The 15,402-nt window shown below is 44.3% G+C and overlaps 1 protein-coding gene across 2 annotated transcripts; it reads right to left on the reverse strand.

Moving 5' to 3' along the window:
* Nucleotides 1-73: 73 nt before the first annotated feature.
* TIMELESS (timeless circadian regulator) lies at nt 74-14,649 on the reverse strand. Of its 2 annotated transcripts, none has more exons than XM_081311617.1 (29): nt 14,567-14,649; nt 12,575-12,736; nt 12,266-12,419; nt 12,030-12,144; nt 11,874-11,936; nt 11,520-11,621; nt 11,202-11,357; nt 10,829-10,962; nt 10,533-10,620; nt 10,101-10,277; nt 9,510-9,727; nt 8,952-9,055; nt 8,641-8,810; nt 7,016-7,150; nt 6,766-6,917; nt 5,842-5,939; nt 5,639-5,756; nt 5,327-5,528; nt 4,927-5,072; nt 3,742-3,827; nt 3,534-3,651; nt 3,364-3,446; nt 2,970-3,112; nt 2,596-2,773; nt 2,443-2,511; nt 2,207-2,325; nt 1,004-1,217; nt 775-888; nt 74-654 (listed from the first exon to the last, which is right to left on the reverse strand). In XM_081311617.1, exons 2-29 carry the CDS (start codon nt 12,669-12,671, stop codon nt 581-583), a joined length of 3,627 nt encoding a protein of 1,208 aa, XP_081167743.1. In that variant the 5' UTR covers nt 12,672-12,736; nt 14,567-14,649; the 3' UTR covers nt 74-580. The 2 variants fall into 2 exon arrangements, with proteins under 2 accessions (XP_081167743.1, XP_081167744.1); XM_081311618.1 differs by lacking the exon at nt 14,567-14,649 and adding an exon at nt 13,525-13,556.
* Nucleotides 14,650-15,402: the final 753 nt, after the last annotated feature.

The following is a 15,402-nucleotide window of genomic DNA, read 5'->3' on the forward strand; positions in this document are numbered from 1 at the left end:
GTCAACAATTTTTAATTCTACATGTTTAATTTAATACCAAACATAAATCAAGTATATTCATCATCTTCAAAGCACTGCAGCCAATTCTACCTCAATGGCAGGAATTAGGCTCAATCTGGTGTTTAGGGAATAATCTCTGGAAAGAAAATGAGAACAAGGGAATCCAATGCCTTCTAAAAAGGATGTGAAACCCCCAGACACTGTCATAAAGGTTCCTATCTGGAAGTTGTGGTCCACTTCCAGCGGAAAAGGAACAGACCAATGAGAGGGTCCAAGGTGCCTTCTATAATTCACTTACTCCTCCGATTTGCTAAGGGGCTCTAGTCACCAAAGGATATGGTTCCCAGAACAGTAAGTCTTCAGAGAGCTGCTGGGCTACACTGAATAAAGCTGACAGAAGCAAGGACTGACTACAGAATGGTCCATTCAACATTGCTGCCTAAAAATGCCTGGGCTCTAAATCTGTGGAAGGGTCCGTGACCCTGCTGCTTCCATAAGAGGAGATTCTGGGACCTCCAAATTCTGACTTGAATTCACCATATAAAACCATATCTATCTCTAGCCCTAGGCTTCTGGCTCTTCAGTCACTCTCATCTTCATCTTCAATCAGAAACCGTTTCTTCTTTTGGATTACTGGCGCTCCCATCTCTGGTGCTATGGGAATGACAGGGAGGAGGGAGGACATATGTTAAAGGATCAGGCAGGTGTTACAGTTTGTCTTCAGGCTGAAGTTAGGTATTTGAAGAAAAAGCAGGTCCCAGTCAGACTCCCTACCTTTGCTTCTACCCTCGTCTTCCTCCTGTTCCTCATCACTGTCCAGCAGGTGTCGCTTCTTGGTTGCTATCTTTAGCTTCTCTTTCCCACCAGGAGTTCCTTCCTCTGAAGTTACTGTAAGAGGCACAAAATTAGGGAACTGGACCTGTTCAAAATATCTTATCAGCCTTCTAGCCCAACATGGCTGACATGAAGTAAGTGCTTAGTAGAAGAGCTGTTGTACTACTACCCTCTGAGAGCGCAAGGTCTACTTTCTTTTTGCGGGCCAACAAGAGGGCTCTCAGGGCTTCTGCTCGGTGCTCCTCACTGGAGCCTTGCTCTCCAGGGTCTCTTGGTTCTACTTCTGGCTGCAGCTTCTCCTCCTTCTCTGGTTGACCCAAAGCAGATGCCGCTCTCCGGAGCTGAGTAGGGCTCAGTTTGGCTGGGATTCGCCAGAAAGTTTCCTACAGGGCACCAGAGGTCAAACATGACAGCAAAGTAAAAGGACTAGACTCCATTCAACAGATTATTGTTATTCATTGAATAAATATGACACTACATTGGTAAAGATTCAGAAAAGTTGTGAACTCTACTTATCTTTTATATATATGTGTGTGTGTGTGTGTATATATATATATATATATATATATATATATATATATATATATATATAAAAATAATGTCTAGCACAGTGCCTGCTATATTATGACATTCCCAGTAAATACAGTTTTTAACTGAATAAATGAATGGCTCCTGATGATTGAAAGGTGAACCAGGTATGGTCCTTGCTCTCAAGGAACTCACAACCTAATGGGAGAAAGAATGAATGTGCTATAATACCATTGGATTGGGCTCTATGAGGGAATGAACAAATTTCAGTGGCCAAAGTGATTATTTTTCTTCAGGGATTGAAAGGTTGATAAGGACGGCTTTTCTGAGGAAGTGAAAATTGAGCTTTTTCCTGGGGCTGGGGGTGATACTGAGGATTGAACCCAGGTGTACTTTACTACCGAGTTATACCCCTAGTCTTTATCATTTTTTAGATAGGGTCTTGCTAAGTTGCAGAGCCTAGCCTTCAACTCGTGATCCTCTTGCCTCAGCTCCTGCTTTCAGCTGACTCTTGAAGAAAGGGTTGAGATTCAACAGGAAGATGGGTTGTGTGTGTATGTGTGTATATATCTTTGTGTGTGGTTGGACTTTCAGAGGGACTGGCATTGTCAACTGTTTAGAGAAGTATAGAAAAACCTACCATTTAAGGATGGAAAGTAATCCAGGATAACTACAATGTGAAGTAACTGTGTGGGTGGAATGGTCACGGGGGCCTGCAAAGGTTGGTGTGCCATTTGGAAGTTGTGGATCAATAGAAATAGCTGCTACAGGAATCTTGTTCAGAAATGACAAGGGCAATGAGAAAGAGAGGATAACTGGCTGACACTGTGACTGGTGTACTTGCCTGCCCAGAGACAGGTGGCCGGATCCCTAGCTTGATCAGTAACTGCTGAAACTGTTCATTTTCCATTGCTTCCTCATTTTCTTCTGTCAGTGGTACCAGTGGAGCTGCCTGGGAGCAGCCTAGAACAGAGCCAATAGTCACATGGTAAAGATGCTAGGAAAAAACTGCCTCCATCCCATATGCAGGTCCAGTGGCTTCCAGTGCTCTAGTCCTAAAATCGTCATCTGTTCACTCACCATCTTCTTCTCGATCATCTGCTGCTCGAATCAGGCAGTTGTGGAGCCATAGGAGGGGAGCAGAAAAGCCTAAGAGCAAAAGGGAAACATATTTGGTCCCTACCCCCATGCCAACCCTCCATTTGAGACATTTCTCCCAACTAAACTCCTCACCTTCTTGATGTAGGCCTTGACCAAGGTTTTCAGTTGAAAGAAATGAGCCACCTTGGTCTTGTTCTGCATCCAAGCTTTCCTCTTTCTCTTCATCCTCCTCATTCTCTTCCTCTGGCAAGGGTTCCTCATCTTGCAGATCTTCCTGACAAAAATCTTGCAGGGACCCCTCATCTTTGGGCTGAAATTCATCAAGGGGATAGGAGATTGTGAAAAAAGAAACACCACATTTCAGTGGTATTTTCTGGTTCCTGACCACCCTGTTGGAAGGACCTAGTCAAAATAGCTTGAGGCTGGAAAAATCTTGGTGGGTAACTTCCAGGGAGCACTTCAAAGGGAGTGGGCTTGGGATGGGAGAGCCAGGATAAGAGTGTTACCACGTTGGAGGGCACCAATTTCTTCCTCCGTTTCTTGTACAACTCCCGCCTCTCAGCTACCAGCCCCAGAGCCAGAAGTTTATCCACTATTCGAGCCCGTGAGCGTTTGGCTGTGATATTCTTCATGATATGACCAAGGACATCTACAGAGAGGGAATGTGTGAATACTCTAGAACAAATGGGGAAAGGGATTAGTTAAGGATATCTGAGGTCTTAGTAAAGGAAATCAGAGGTCTCTAGAAAGAGACTAAATCAATTCACCCTAAAATGACACTTAGAGGAAGTCAAAATAAGGAATCTGATAAACTTCCCTTGGGATTAGGAGGCAGGGAATAAATAAGTGGACAGTTTAGTTCTCATCTCACAAGGTTCCCTGAGCATCCATCTCTCTCACCATCTGAATCCTGGAACTCCTCAAAAAGCCGTTGCAGCTCCAGCTCCTGATCTTCTGTCCACAATACAATATTGGTTCCTTTTCTGTTTAGGGAGGTTGTCATTAGAAGAGGAGGCCAGGGAATGAACTGAGGAATTTCCATCCCAGTTCCCTCCAGAGCATGTGCCTACCTTTGGAAATCTTTGACACTATCAGCTAGTCCCAGCCGTACCAGGTGGTGGATGACCTGCTTGCGTGTTCTTGGAACAGTATTTAGGTGTGCCAACATGGCTTCTACCACATCCTGACCTGAAGTGAAGAAGGTATGAGGCAGTAAAGAGGGTTCTTCATGCTCAGGCTGCTATCCTCATAAACACTTCAGATCTTAAGGCCTCATACCTTCCACATCCTTATAGGCAAGGTATAATTCTCGAAGCTGAGCTTCTTCCTCAGGACTCCACACAGGGCCTCTGCGACTGGAAGACCTGAATGGGGAAAGAGGAGAGAGAGCGAAATAGATTGTTGGCCCCAAAAAAGGAGACCAAAGATCCTGAAAGGGTGGAGGCAAGCAGCACGAAGTGTTCCACCTAGCTGAGGACTAATATGTGCTTCCTTCTCATTTTCCTTCCACTTAGGAATCCAAAAGAGGCTGGGTATGGTGGTGCATGCCTGTAATTCCAATTACTCAGGAGGCTGAGGCAGGATAAAAATTTTAAGGCCAATCTTGGCCACTTAGCAAGACCCTGTCTCAAAATTTTGAAAAAGGTCAAGGAATCAAAGATCAGTGGTAAAGTACCCTTGGCTTCAATCCCCAAGTACCACAAACAACAATAACAGCTGTGTGTGGTGGCATATGTCTATGATCTCAGTGACTTGGGAGGCTGAGGCAAGAGGTTTGCAAGTTTGAGGCCAGCCTCAGCAACTTAGCAAGACCCATCTCAAAGTGAAATAATTAAAAGGGATAAATAATTAAAAGTGGTCAAGCACCCCTGGGTTCAATCTCCAGTGCTAATACAACAACAAAAAACAAAAGTCAAACTCAGATTTTCCCTTGGAATCTCACATTACAAGTACTAATAGTAGTATGGGAAAATGAGCAGCGTGAAAGCAGACGGGTAATATACTAAAGAAAAGGGGACAAACATTTATGTGAATTCTTATCTCAGCACTTTTCTTTCTTTTTTGGCAGTATAGGGGACTGAACTCAGAACTTCATGTATGAGAGGCAAGTGCCCTACCACTGAGCTATGTCTATAGCCTTTCCCAGCACATTTTGGGAGAGGGCTCCTGGAGGGCCACCTTACTTCCTTCAGCAACCACCTTTATGAAGTCTGATGATGGAGAAGAAAACTAGAGCAGACAGAAGACAGGCTCTAGTCCCTGGTCCTCTCCTAGGTAAAGCATTTCATCTTCTGACCTTTACCTCTGGAAGGTAAGGAAACAGACCAAATGGCCTTCTTTTTTTTTTTTAATTAGTTAATTATTTTTTTTTTATTATTTGCCTGCAAGTTCTTCCAGCTCTGACCTTCTGTGATTCTGTATCACCCTCCCCTACTGCCCATCCTTCCCAATCCCTAAGCTCACCTGTCATCCAGGGAGCCATAGCCCTCAGTCATCTCTCGAACCACAGCTGTGTTCTTCCAGAACAGAAGCTCCACAAAGGCTTTCTGGTTGACTGCGGCCAGTGCAAAGAACTTGCCCAGAATGTACTTGGCAAAAGTTACTATCTCCTATAGGAGAGTAAGGCTGCTATGATGCTTCAGCCCAAATGGATACATAGACCTGGCCCCCTGGGTGTTTTCTTTCCAGTTCCCAGCTGCCCCTTCTCACTCAAGACTCTTCTATCCTTCCCCATACAGCCCCCTCAATCTGCCTGCTGGCTTCTTTACTGTGTTCTCATCTCCCAGCTATTGACACCTCAGCTTCCTTATCTCCCGAAGATCATTTATATACACCCAGACTCCAGTTCTTGGCAGTCCCTCACTTTGTAGGCTCCAGCAGCAGGGTCACTAAGCAGACGATTAAAGAGGCAAAAGACTGAGAGCTGGAAAAGCAGGGCTTCCATCTTGAGATCATGGGCCAGCCGGTGCAGCATTTTGACCACACAGTGATTAGTGTGGGCACTATTCTGCTGGTAGCTCCGCAGCAGCAGTACATAGGCTCGCACGACAGTTGAACATGCAAAGCTGCACCAAAACAATGAGGGAAAGGAAGTCAGAATTAGAAAGACACTGCTCATTCTAACAGCTGTACAATCACACCATCCTGGGACCAACTCAGCCCTCTGGGTCCAGACCGTTTCAGGTAGTCCAGGAAGTTAAACTCTTTCTCTGACACCTGGACGACTTGCAACTCCTCCTCCTCCTCCTCTTCCTCCTCTTCCTCTGTTCCTCTTTCCTCTGGCCCCTGCTGTCCTATATAGTGAGGATTACAGGTCTCTGTTATGCTAGTGCTGGAGCACAGGTAGAAAGAGAGGGTTGTGAAGAAATGGAGACTCACGGGGCAATGGAGCAGAGAGGATTTGTTTCAGCAACTGCATCTCTTCCTCAGGGGAAATGTTTTGAGAGCCAAATACATCTCCTTCTGGCCACACTTCTCTGGAGCACAAACAGAAAAAGGCCTTAATTATAGGAAATCTGAGTTGTAATTAGAAGCAGAAAGAATTTAGTCTTATCTTATTTATCAGCCAGAAAGATAATGCAAACTGTTACTTTATGGAAATTTTCCTTAAAAGTTGCATTGCAAGAAAATCATGTAAGAACAAATGCAAACAATCTAAATGCTGACTTGGTTGAGCAAATGTACATATTACACGATGGTGTTTGAAAGTCATTGACAATTACAGAAATATATCTGATGAGAATTAATGCTCAAAATATATTAAGAAGTTAAAAAGGCAGGTGTAGTAGTAGTACTTGGGAGGCTGAGGCAGGAGATTGCAAATTCAAGAATATATCTCAAAAGTAAAAAAGAAATAAAAAGGGCTGGGGATGAAGTTCAGTGGTATAGAATCCCTGAGTTCAATTCCCAGTACAGGGGGAAAAAAAAGATGTAAATCAGAACATGTAATATTTCATTATTTTTGTAGAAGATATATATGTATATGATATAGACGAAGTCTAACATAATGAACTCCAGAAAGTTGGTCATGAAAATATTGATGGCTCCAGCACCACCAAAAAAAAAAGTTAGTGACAAGTTATTTTTGGATAAAATTATCTTTATTTTTTCCCCAACTATACTTTTTGTTATTTCTCAACAACAAATAATATACTCAAATAAGCCCATCAAAGTTCCCCAGTCACTGTTCAATTCAGAGACCCAGACAGAATTTCTCTTTTTTGAAGACCAAGAACCCTGTACTACAGTGAAGGCCTCTTCATGCCCCCAAAGTCCAGGAGGATGGGTGGGCAGGGCTCTTACCGGGCAGATCTCAATAGAGCCAGGGCCTGTGGGGCCCGACCAGAAAGGAGACGGTCTTGTATCCGCACCATAGCTTCTGCTCGCTGCTCTTCCACTGGCACTTCTGAGGCCGCATCAAAGGGAACCATGGATTCTACATTGAGTTCAGGATCCTATAGATAGATAAGTTGTGGGAACAAAGGGGGAAGAAAACCCAGACTGTCTACCCAGAGCACTAGTCTTTAAAAAGATAGCTTCTACAACCACCTACCTGGGTACAACACTGCAGCTGCTCAGCCAGGATCAGCCACATAGTCTCCAGCTCCTCTGGGCTATGTGGAACATTCCCAGAAGCAACAGCCTGGTCTAGAACCTTCTTTTTCTTCTTTCTCTTCTTTCGTTTGTTCTATGGGGAAAGAACTGCATGAAAATAGCAGGAGCACTAAGGAAGTCTTTTTCCCATGAATGTCTTCTCTATTACAAAACCAAGTGAATGTTCAAAGTGCCTAGTGCCTATTATGTGCTGCTCATAGGCAATGGAAGCCATAGTGAATAATACGTGTCCTCCCCCAAGGAGCTCATACTCTAGAGAAAGGCAAGTAAACAAGAAATACCTTACGGAATGGATAAGAGCTATAATGTGGATGAGCATAAAATGCCTGTTTCTTGGAGTAGGAGAGTTTGCCAAAAGCAGTGATATCTTAAGGAAAAATCTAAAGGATGAATAGATTTGTTATGAGGATTAAGCAAGATACATAAAAATAAAGCCCATCATTTTTTTCTCTTAGAGAGTGAATCAACCCCCAAATTCTGTTCCCTCAGGTCACAACTGTGAACCAGCTTTTGTGTGAGCTCTCAGAAGTCAAATAGGATGGATGGATTGGAGGGCCCTTGAGGCTCCCACTCCATTCAAGAAACTTATAATCGTGTGAGTTGGTGCATGCCGGTAATCCCAGTGGCTCAGGGGACTAAGGTAGGAGGATTGTGAGTTCAATGCCAGACTCAGCAATTTAGTGAGGCCCTAAGCAACTTAACAAGACCCTATCTCAAAATAAATAAAAAGGGCTGGGAATGTGGCTTAGTGGTTAAGTGTCTCTGGGTTCAATCCCTGGTACCAAAAAAGAAAAAAGAAAAGAAACTTATAATCAAACACACTAAAGGCAGGAACATGAGCTCTGGAGTCTAGCCATCTACATTTGGGTATCAATAACAGTCCTTTACTCACACAATCTTGGACCACTCTGTACATGTATTCTAATGCTGTTGTGGGGATTACATGAAGACCTTAGCAATGTTTAACATACAGTAAATGCTGGATAAATTATAGCACCATTATTACTGATAATACCACAGAGCCCTAAGTGTAAAAATACCTTTTAGCAAAGTCTCATTGATATTGCTACCCCTTTCAAGTCCAGTTCTGATAAAATTTTAAACTGTAGCAACTAGAATTATAGGAAGGTTCTGCACAAAACATGTTGTTTTTTTTTCCAATATAGTTTTTAGTTGTAGGTGGACACAATATCTTTATTTTATTTTTATGTGGCACTGAGGATTGAACCAAGTACCTCATGTGTACTAGGTGAGAGCTCTACTGCTGAGCCACAACCCCAGTCCCATAATCATTAAACTCTTATAAGTTTATGTGCCTAGCACTTAGTAGGTGTTCACAAAAAGTTTCCTGAATGAACTAAGATATTTATGGTAAACCAGGAAAAAAATCTAATGGGAAACGGAAACCATGGTAGACTCACATGGGCAACACAAGCCTCTTGCCTTCTTATTTCAGAGTAGCTCTAACAGACCAGCTTAAGCTACATAAAATGCAATGAGAAAGCCCCCTCTGTCCTTCACCCTCCCACACAGCTCTTTACACATCCTGCTACTGCCCAGTACCTGCACCATCAGGTTCCCACGGTTCCGACAAAACCGTTCCAACATCTTGAGGAAGAGGTGGGTGGTTTCCACCAAGTCACGAAGGAAGGAGCGGGGCTGGCATCTCTCATCAAACTTTCGAAAGAGTGCCAGGAATAGTTCTCGATACTCCATCACATAGAAAATGTTGTCTAGGAGTGGGGAAGAGAAAGGAATGGAAGGACTGGTCTGGAAACTTAGAAAAGAAAAGATGGATAAAGTTGGAACAGTGAAGAATAAGATTCTAGTCAAAGATGGGAAGGCTGGGATTAGGTATTGGGCCAGGGCCTCACTCTTGATGATGCGACTGCTCTCTTTCACAGCCTCTTCTGGAGACATGTCCATCTCATTCACTGTGGCCAGAAGTTCCTGATAGGCTTTCAGAGCCAGGTGCATCCTATGAGTTAAAGACAAGGAAAAATGGAGGACAACTTAAGGCACTGGCTCATGAAAACACTAACCTGCCTAAAGTGCCACCCAAAACATGACCTCACTAGTGCTTGCTTCCCAGCCTGACCACCTCACCCTGTATTAGGAAAAGGTGCCATCCACAATCTAGGTGTTCACTGGGCATGGTGGCACATGCCTATTATACTGTAGGCTTGGGAGGCTGAGGCAGGAGGATGGCAAATTCAAAGCCAGCCTGAGGAACTTAGTGAGGCCCTATTTCTAAATAAAACAGAAAACAAAACAAAAACAAAAGTCTGGAGATATGGCTCAGTAGTTAATTAACCCTGGTTTCAATTCTGGGTACCAAAAGAAAAAATGTGTGTATATGTGCGTGTGTGTGTGTATTCAGACTCTCACCCAGACCTAGATGCTCACTATGATCCCAATATTATCCCTCTCACCGCCGTGCCCAGGAGGAGGCTTCCTTGCGGTCAGTCAGCATCATCTCATAGTAGTTGGTGAGGTTCTGCTCAATGAAATGGAAGGTCCGGACACTGAGGGTCTCTGAAACCAACCCTGGCCGGAAGGAGGCAGCTCGATTGAAGGCCATAAAGAAAGCCAAGGCCCACATATAGTAGGTCTCATCATGTTGCTGAGCTTTCTCTCGAAGCAGGTGATCCTAACATTAAAAAAAAAAAAAAAAAAGATCACCATTATCCCAGGGCTTCCACCTTCTTCCTGGCCTGATGATGGGGTAGATCGTGGACACCACTATAATATTTCTCTAGGATCCACAAATTTCAATTCTCTCTTCTCCCCATGTCCTCCTCCCCTTCCTCTGGGTCAATGCTACAAGCCCTTCTTGTCATGCTAATAACCCACTCCCTCTGCATCGTCACCATCTCTCAGGTGCACACTATCTCCTTCCCACTATAAACTACAGGGACAGCCTCCCACAGGTGCCTACCTGGGTTGCCCTTCTTACCCTCAACTGGCCCCATCACCTCTCTATTCCATCCCTGATGGCCTCCATATCTTTCCCAGACTCTCACCTTTACCAAACCCATAAGCCGGTTATAACAGTTCTCCAGGAACTCAGAGCAGAAGTCTCTGAGGAAGAGTCTCACATTGAGGGCAGAGCGGCGCTGAATGGACAGCTCCTGGGCAGCCCGGCGACGTCTGGGCACCCTTTGGGGCTGCTTTCCCAAATCTGAACTGTAGTTTCGAAGCTGGGGGTGTGGGGCAGGGATTAGATGTATCACAGCTCTTTCCATATCCCTGGTAGTGCAATTTCCTCAGAAGAAACTCTTATTAGAAAGTTTTCTGCGAAGACTTCAGTAAAGACAATGTGGCTAATGCCAGAGGCTCTACTTCTACTGTCTCCAACTTTCTAAGGCTAAGAATGGAGATGCTTTAAATCCACAGATGGTCATTCTTAGGCCCTGCAACTCCAGTGTTCCCATTCCAAATGTGCAAATACTTACATTGTGAAGGCCTTTGTGAAAGATGAGGTCCCTCTCCCCAATGGATTTCAACCCTTGGACAATGTAGGAGCCCCCAAATCGAGAATGCCTGTAGGGGAACAGCAGCAACAAAGGAGGCCAGAGAGATTTTTCAATTCTCTGGAAGCTTTGTTTCCATTCTCTTTCATCAGCAGCTCAAAATGAGTTAAAGCTGTAAAATGTTATTCAGTCTCCAGTGTCTTAGATCTGGCCCCCAAGTGCTCAGCATTCCTTGCCACAGGACAGGAACACAGGTACAGCAGCTCTCAGTCACCTACCTGTTGCCTCGTTGGAGGGCTCGAGTCTTCTTCTCTGCCATCTCTCGTTGGCGCAACACCTCCAGTTCTGCCACATCTGTGCTCCGCTCCTGAGCTAAGCGTCCCTGCCCTACTCCTGCCAGCTGCTCAGGGTTCTACATTTGGAAGAAGCAGGAAAAGAGTCAGAAGGACAGTCATTTCTTATCCTGAGTTCACTCCTGTTAAGGATGGAAAGAATGATCAAAACAGGACTGGTGATGGGACTCTATATTGAAGACACAGCTACTCTACCCATTGCTAATTTCCCTAGATAATTCAGCCATTACTATAAAAGCAATGCTGACCGTGTAGCAGAAAAGTGCCTGTGCAAAAGGACAATAGGCCTGGGTCTTACCTGATCACGAAACATAAGGGAGACAATCTCTAGTACATGCAGGCTCCACTGCTGCTCAGCAGGTGAGCTGGCCAAAAAGAGGAGAAGGTCATCCAGGCCACTAAGGTGAATAGCCCAGAGAAGCTGGTCATGGACACTGGCATCATCATCGATCCTCTGAGCAGTGAGAGATGAGAGGAAGAAAGGGCATTCAGTTCCACAGCTCTTCCTGGAAGCTCTGCACCTGATTTCTTTGCCAAGGTTCTTCCCGTAGACTTGTCAGATGCAGAAAAGCCCAAAAAGGGCAGTTCAATGTAACTGAGACCACCTGACTCTCACCTTCTCTTGGTCAAAGTCAGCTGGAACATGGAGAATATTTCTGACCAGCAGTAGGATCCGCTCAATCAGCAAGTTGTCTTCCTCCTGTCGTTCCTCCCAGCCCTAGTCAGAAGGAGGAGAGTTAGAAGAAGAGACTCCATGTGGAAGGCAGGTGGCATCCACCTGGGCTGGAGGACCAAGGTACAGAAGAGAATCAGAATAAAAAAGAAAGAGAAGAAAGATTCATACAGTCCTGAGGCAGTCAGAGACTATGGAGTAGACGATCATATCCCCAACAACTAGGATCACACCTCCAGTTTCAGCATCTTCACCTCTGATAATGGTCCCAGGGGCTCCTACAGGGCAAACACTCACCAGTTGCAGCAGCTCATACAAGGTTTCACTGAGGATTCCAAAAGCCTTCTCATTGGCGAAGGCCTGTGGAACAGTGAACAGATCTCACATAGTGTCTGTACCTTCTTCCCCTACTGCACCACAATCTGCCCCAGGGACTCTGAAGGACAATCTCACCTCTTTGTAGGCCTGTAGATAAGTCAGCACCTGTATAAAGTGGTGGCGCATGCTGGGCTCCTTAGGCACACTGCTAAAACAGAGCAAGGCTGGTTGTGTCAAGTTTACCATCAGTCTGGGGAGACAATGAAGGAGGAAGAAGTCATTAGGCTTCCTTGTCAGGAACAAGCACCAAAACCTATCAGCTTAAATACGAATGCTGGCATGTGGTTAAAAAAAAAAGCTAGGGAATGAACCTGATAACAGCATCAAAGAGAGGCTTATCCTTGTGGTGCTGGGTAAGAATGGGTAGGAGGTCATTCTGTATTATCTGGAATGCTCCTAGCTGCTGCCGCACATCTCTCGTCTCATCTTCATGCCTCAAGAACCGGATCAAATCCTTCACGCTCTCTTCAGAGACAGAATAAACACATACCTCAAACACTGGACAAAGTTCCACCCAGGCCCGTATGCTTTTCATACTTATAGCTTGAGAAATTCAACAGACCACCTCAATTCAAGCAATTTTTTTTTTTTTAAATCTGACTCCTCAAAAAGGTACTCACCTAAACAATCTGGTTCCTTGTGGTAAGTGTCTCCCTCCAAGTACCCAAGGGCACTACACGTGGCTAAAAGTTCACAGTTCATCATGTACAAGTCCATACATCAGAGGACCACCAAAGGAGAAGTAAGGATAATAGAGACAGAGGAGACAAAAATGGAGAGACCTGCAGAGACAAGAAAAAATGAATGCAGCATCCTCTCTGTGAAGAACAGAGAGGAACAGGACAGGGCAATAATGGTCGGAATATTTGAGCAAGATCTTCAAATGCCTCATTTTGGTCAGAATCAAATGTACTTCTCCCAGTCTCAGGCTTTTTTCTGTTTTTTTTTTTTTGTTTGTTTGTTTTGTTTTGTTTTTTGGTGCCAGGGATTGAACCCAGGGCCTGGCACATGCTAAGCAAATGTGCTGCCACTGAGTTACGGCGCAACCTTCCAGGGAAAGCTTTAAATTAAGGCTACTATTTGATAAAGACAAAGAGGCTGGAGCCTATGAATTAAGCACCTGCCCCATACTCTAACCTGGATCTAAAACTGTAGAAACAGTCTGTTTAAGAGTTTAAACAACTTCATAGGAAAAAATGACTAGAGAAGGACATCAGCTCTGAAATTTTTACCCTTAGAGAACTCAAATGGTCAGGCTGGACCCCCATCTTTCTTAGCTCTTCTATATATAGTCACAGCTTTGACATGTCACAAGAATTAAGAAAACCCAGCTCTGACTACACAGTGAGCCTACTTGGTATATGATACATCCTAGAAGCCCTTGGCCATCTCAGGCACTGGGAATGTGGAAATCAAAGTTCCTTCACTCTCCTCCCAAAGTTACTCACTTGGTAATCTTAGTTGAAATCAGTGCCTAACAGAATGGGAAGGAAAAGGAGTGAATAGGAACCAGCACACTCCCTTTCACATTCCCCAGAATATCTCCAGAGCCTGGGACACTGGTGCATACCTGTAACCGCAGCAATTCAGGAGGCTGAAGCAGGAGGATCGAAAGTTCAAGGCCAGCCTCAGCAACTTAGTGAGCACCTAAACTACTTAGTGAAATCCTGTCTTAAAATTAAAAAATAGAAAGATTTGGGACGAAGCTCAATGGCAAAGCATCCCTGGGTTAAATCCCCAATTAAAAAAAAAAAAAAAAAAAGAAAGAAAGAAAGAAAGAAAAAAGAAGAAAAATCACTTCCTTTTTCCAAAGCTTATTCCTTTTTATTCAGATTTTTAAACCCTCAAGATAGTTAAGTAGGCACAGATCCAGAATACTAGGCACTCGGAACTGGACATTAATAAGACAGATGCACACGAACACATAATATTCTTTACCTTGCTCCTATGGAAAATCAGAAATACTAATCAATCCAGTCCTTCAGGGCACCTTCAGCTGCACTGCTCTCTGCCCTTAATGGCAATCTCTAGAAAGACCTTTCCTGGCTCCCATACGTACCTCTAGACACCAACTCCACTTATGTTCCTTGGCAGGAAAGGGGTAGTGAGTTTCCAAAGCACTAAGGTTTAATGTCTGATGTTATCTCTCTGCATTTATGTAACTGGTCTACTTCAGGTTGCCTACTATCCTTCCACCCCCACCCAGTGCTAACCTACTTTCTGACTGCTCAGTCTAGCAATATAAGAAACCATTAAAATACTGAGTGACCAGGAGAATGGAAAGGAGACTTCTCTTTCCCATTTAGTCTCAGAGACTAAAAACTCTGAGGCCTGGGCCCTGAAGAAGAGGTTCACTATATAAGATCCCTGACTCTATGTGCATACCCATACATGCATGCATGCACACACACATGCACCCAGATGGAAGGGCTTCCCTGTCTGCTCTCTTCAACCATAGCCTAGGAAGCTGACAAAGAGAGAGCAGAGCTGGGGGTGCAGCTCAATGGTTCAGCACTTGCATAGCATGCATAAGGCCCTGTATTAGATTCCCAGCACACACACACACACACACACACAAAACAAAACAAACAAACTAGTGCAGTGGCACATACTTGTAAGCCCAGTAGCTTGGGAGGCTGAGACAGAGGATCACAAGTTCAAGGCCAGCAAGGCCCTAAGCAACTTAGTAAGAGCCTGTCTCAAAATAAGAACAAAAAGGTATGGAATGTAGCTCAGTGGTAAAACACCTCTGGGTTAAATCTCCAGAATCCAAAAAACCAAAACCCCAAAAAACAGACATTAGAGCTATAAAGAGGCAAGTCAACACATTCTCCTCATGAGAGAGCATCACAAAATCTGGCTCTGAAAGGTGTGAAATGATAGTCTTCTAACAATAGAGACAAAGCCATGTCTGGGCTTTGTTTTACACAGTCCTTCCAGCTACCCTCCCGCCTTTTTTTTTTTTTTTTGTGGTGCTGGGGATTGAACCCAAAGCCTTGTGCATGCGAGGCAAGCACTCTATCAACTGAGACCTATAGCCCCAGCCCACTACCCTCCCTCTTTATCTTGGTTCCTCCACTGTAGACCAATTCTAAATAAGGATTCAATATTTGCAAAATACAGCCCCAGCAGAGCACTCAAACCTCTGCTTCCCATGTATCAATTTACCTGAAAGGCAAAAACAACAGAGGTGGTAACAGCCACCATTTCTGGGAGAAGAAAAAGGACATAGGGACAAAGCAATCTTAGCAGATAGAAAGCAAGAGGGTATATAAGAAAGCTAGGACCTCTGGTTCTAATCCCCTGCAGTTCTGTGTGTAATAGGCAAAGTACAAGAAATGGGTCCCTATTGTAAAGCTCCCAAGCCAGGGGCTCCCAATTTGGGCCATTCTTTAGAACTGGGATGAAAGAGTTTTCAACAGGAGTTTCAGTCCTCCCTGGTACAAAT

Source organism: Spermophilus citellus (assembly GCF_964194105.1).
Source record: "Spermophilus citellus genome assembly, chromosome: 10".
Classification (NCBI taxonomy): domain Eukaryota; kingdom Metazoa; phylum Chordata; class Mammalia; order Rodentia; family Sciuridae; genus Spermophilus; species Spermophilus citellus.

What these genes read in the sequence shown, in the direction of transcription:
- TIMELESS (XM_081311617.1), bottom strand. Translation starts at nt 12,671, where the DNA reads ATGGACTTGTACATGATGAACTGTGAACTTTTAGCCACGTGTAGTGCC. An exon ending in CTGACTTTGACCAAGAGAAG is followed by an intron (nt 11,358 to 11,519) that starts GTGAGAGTCAGG and finishes CTCACTGCTCAG; the next exon opens with AGGATCGATGATGATGCCAG. An exon ending in AGATGATCGAGAAGAAGATG is followed by an intron (nt 2,326 to 2,442) that starts GTGAGTGAACAG and finishes GCTCTGTTCTAG; the next exon opens with GCTGCTCCCAGGCAGCTCCA.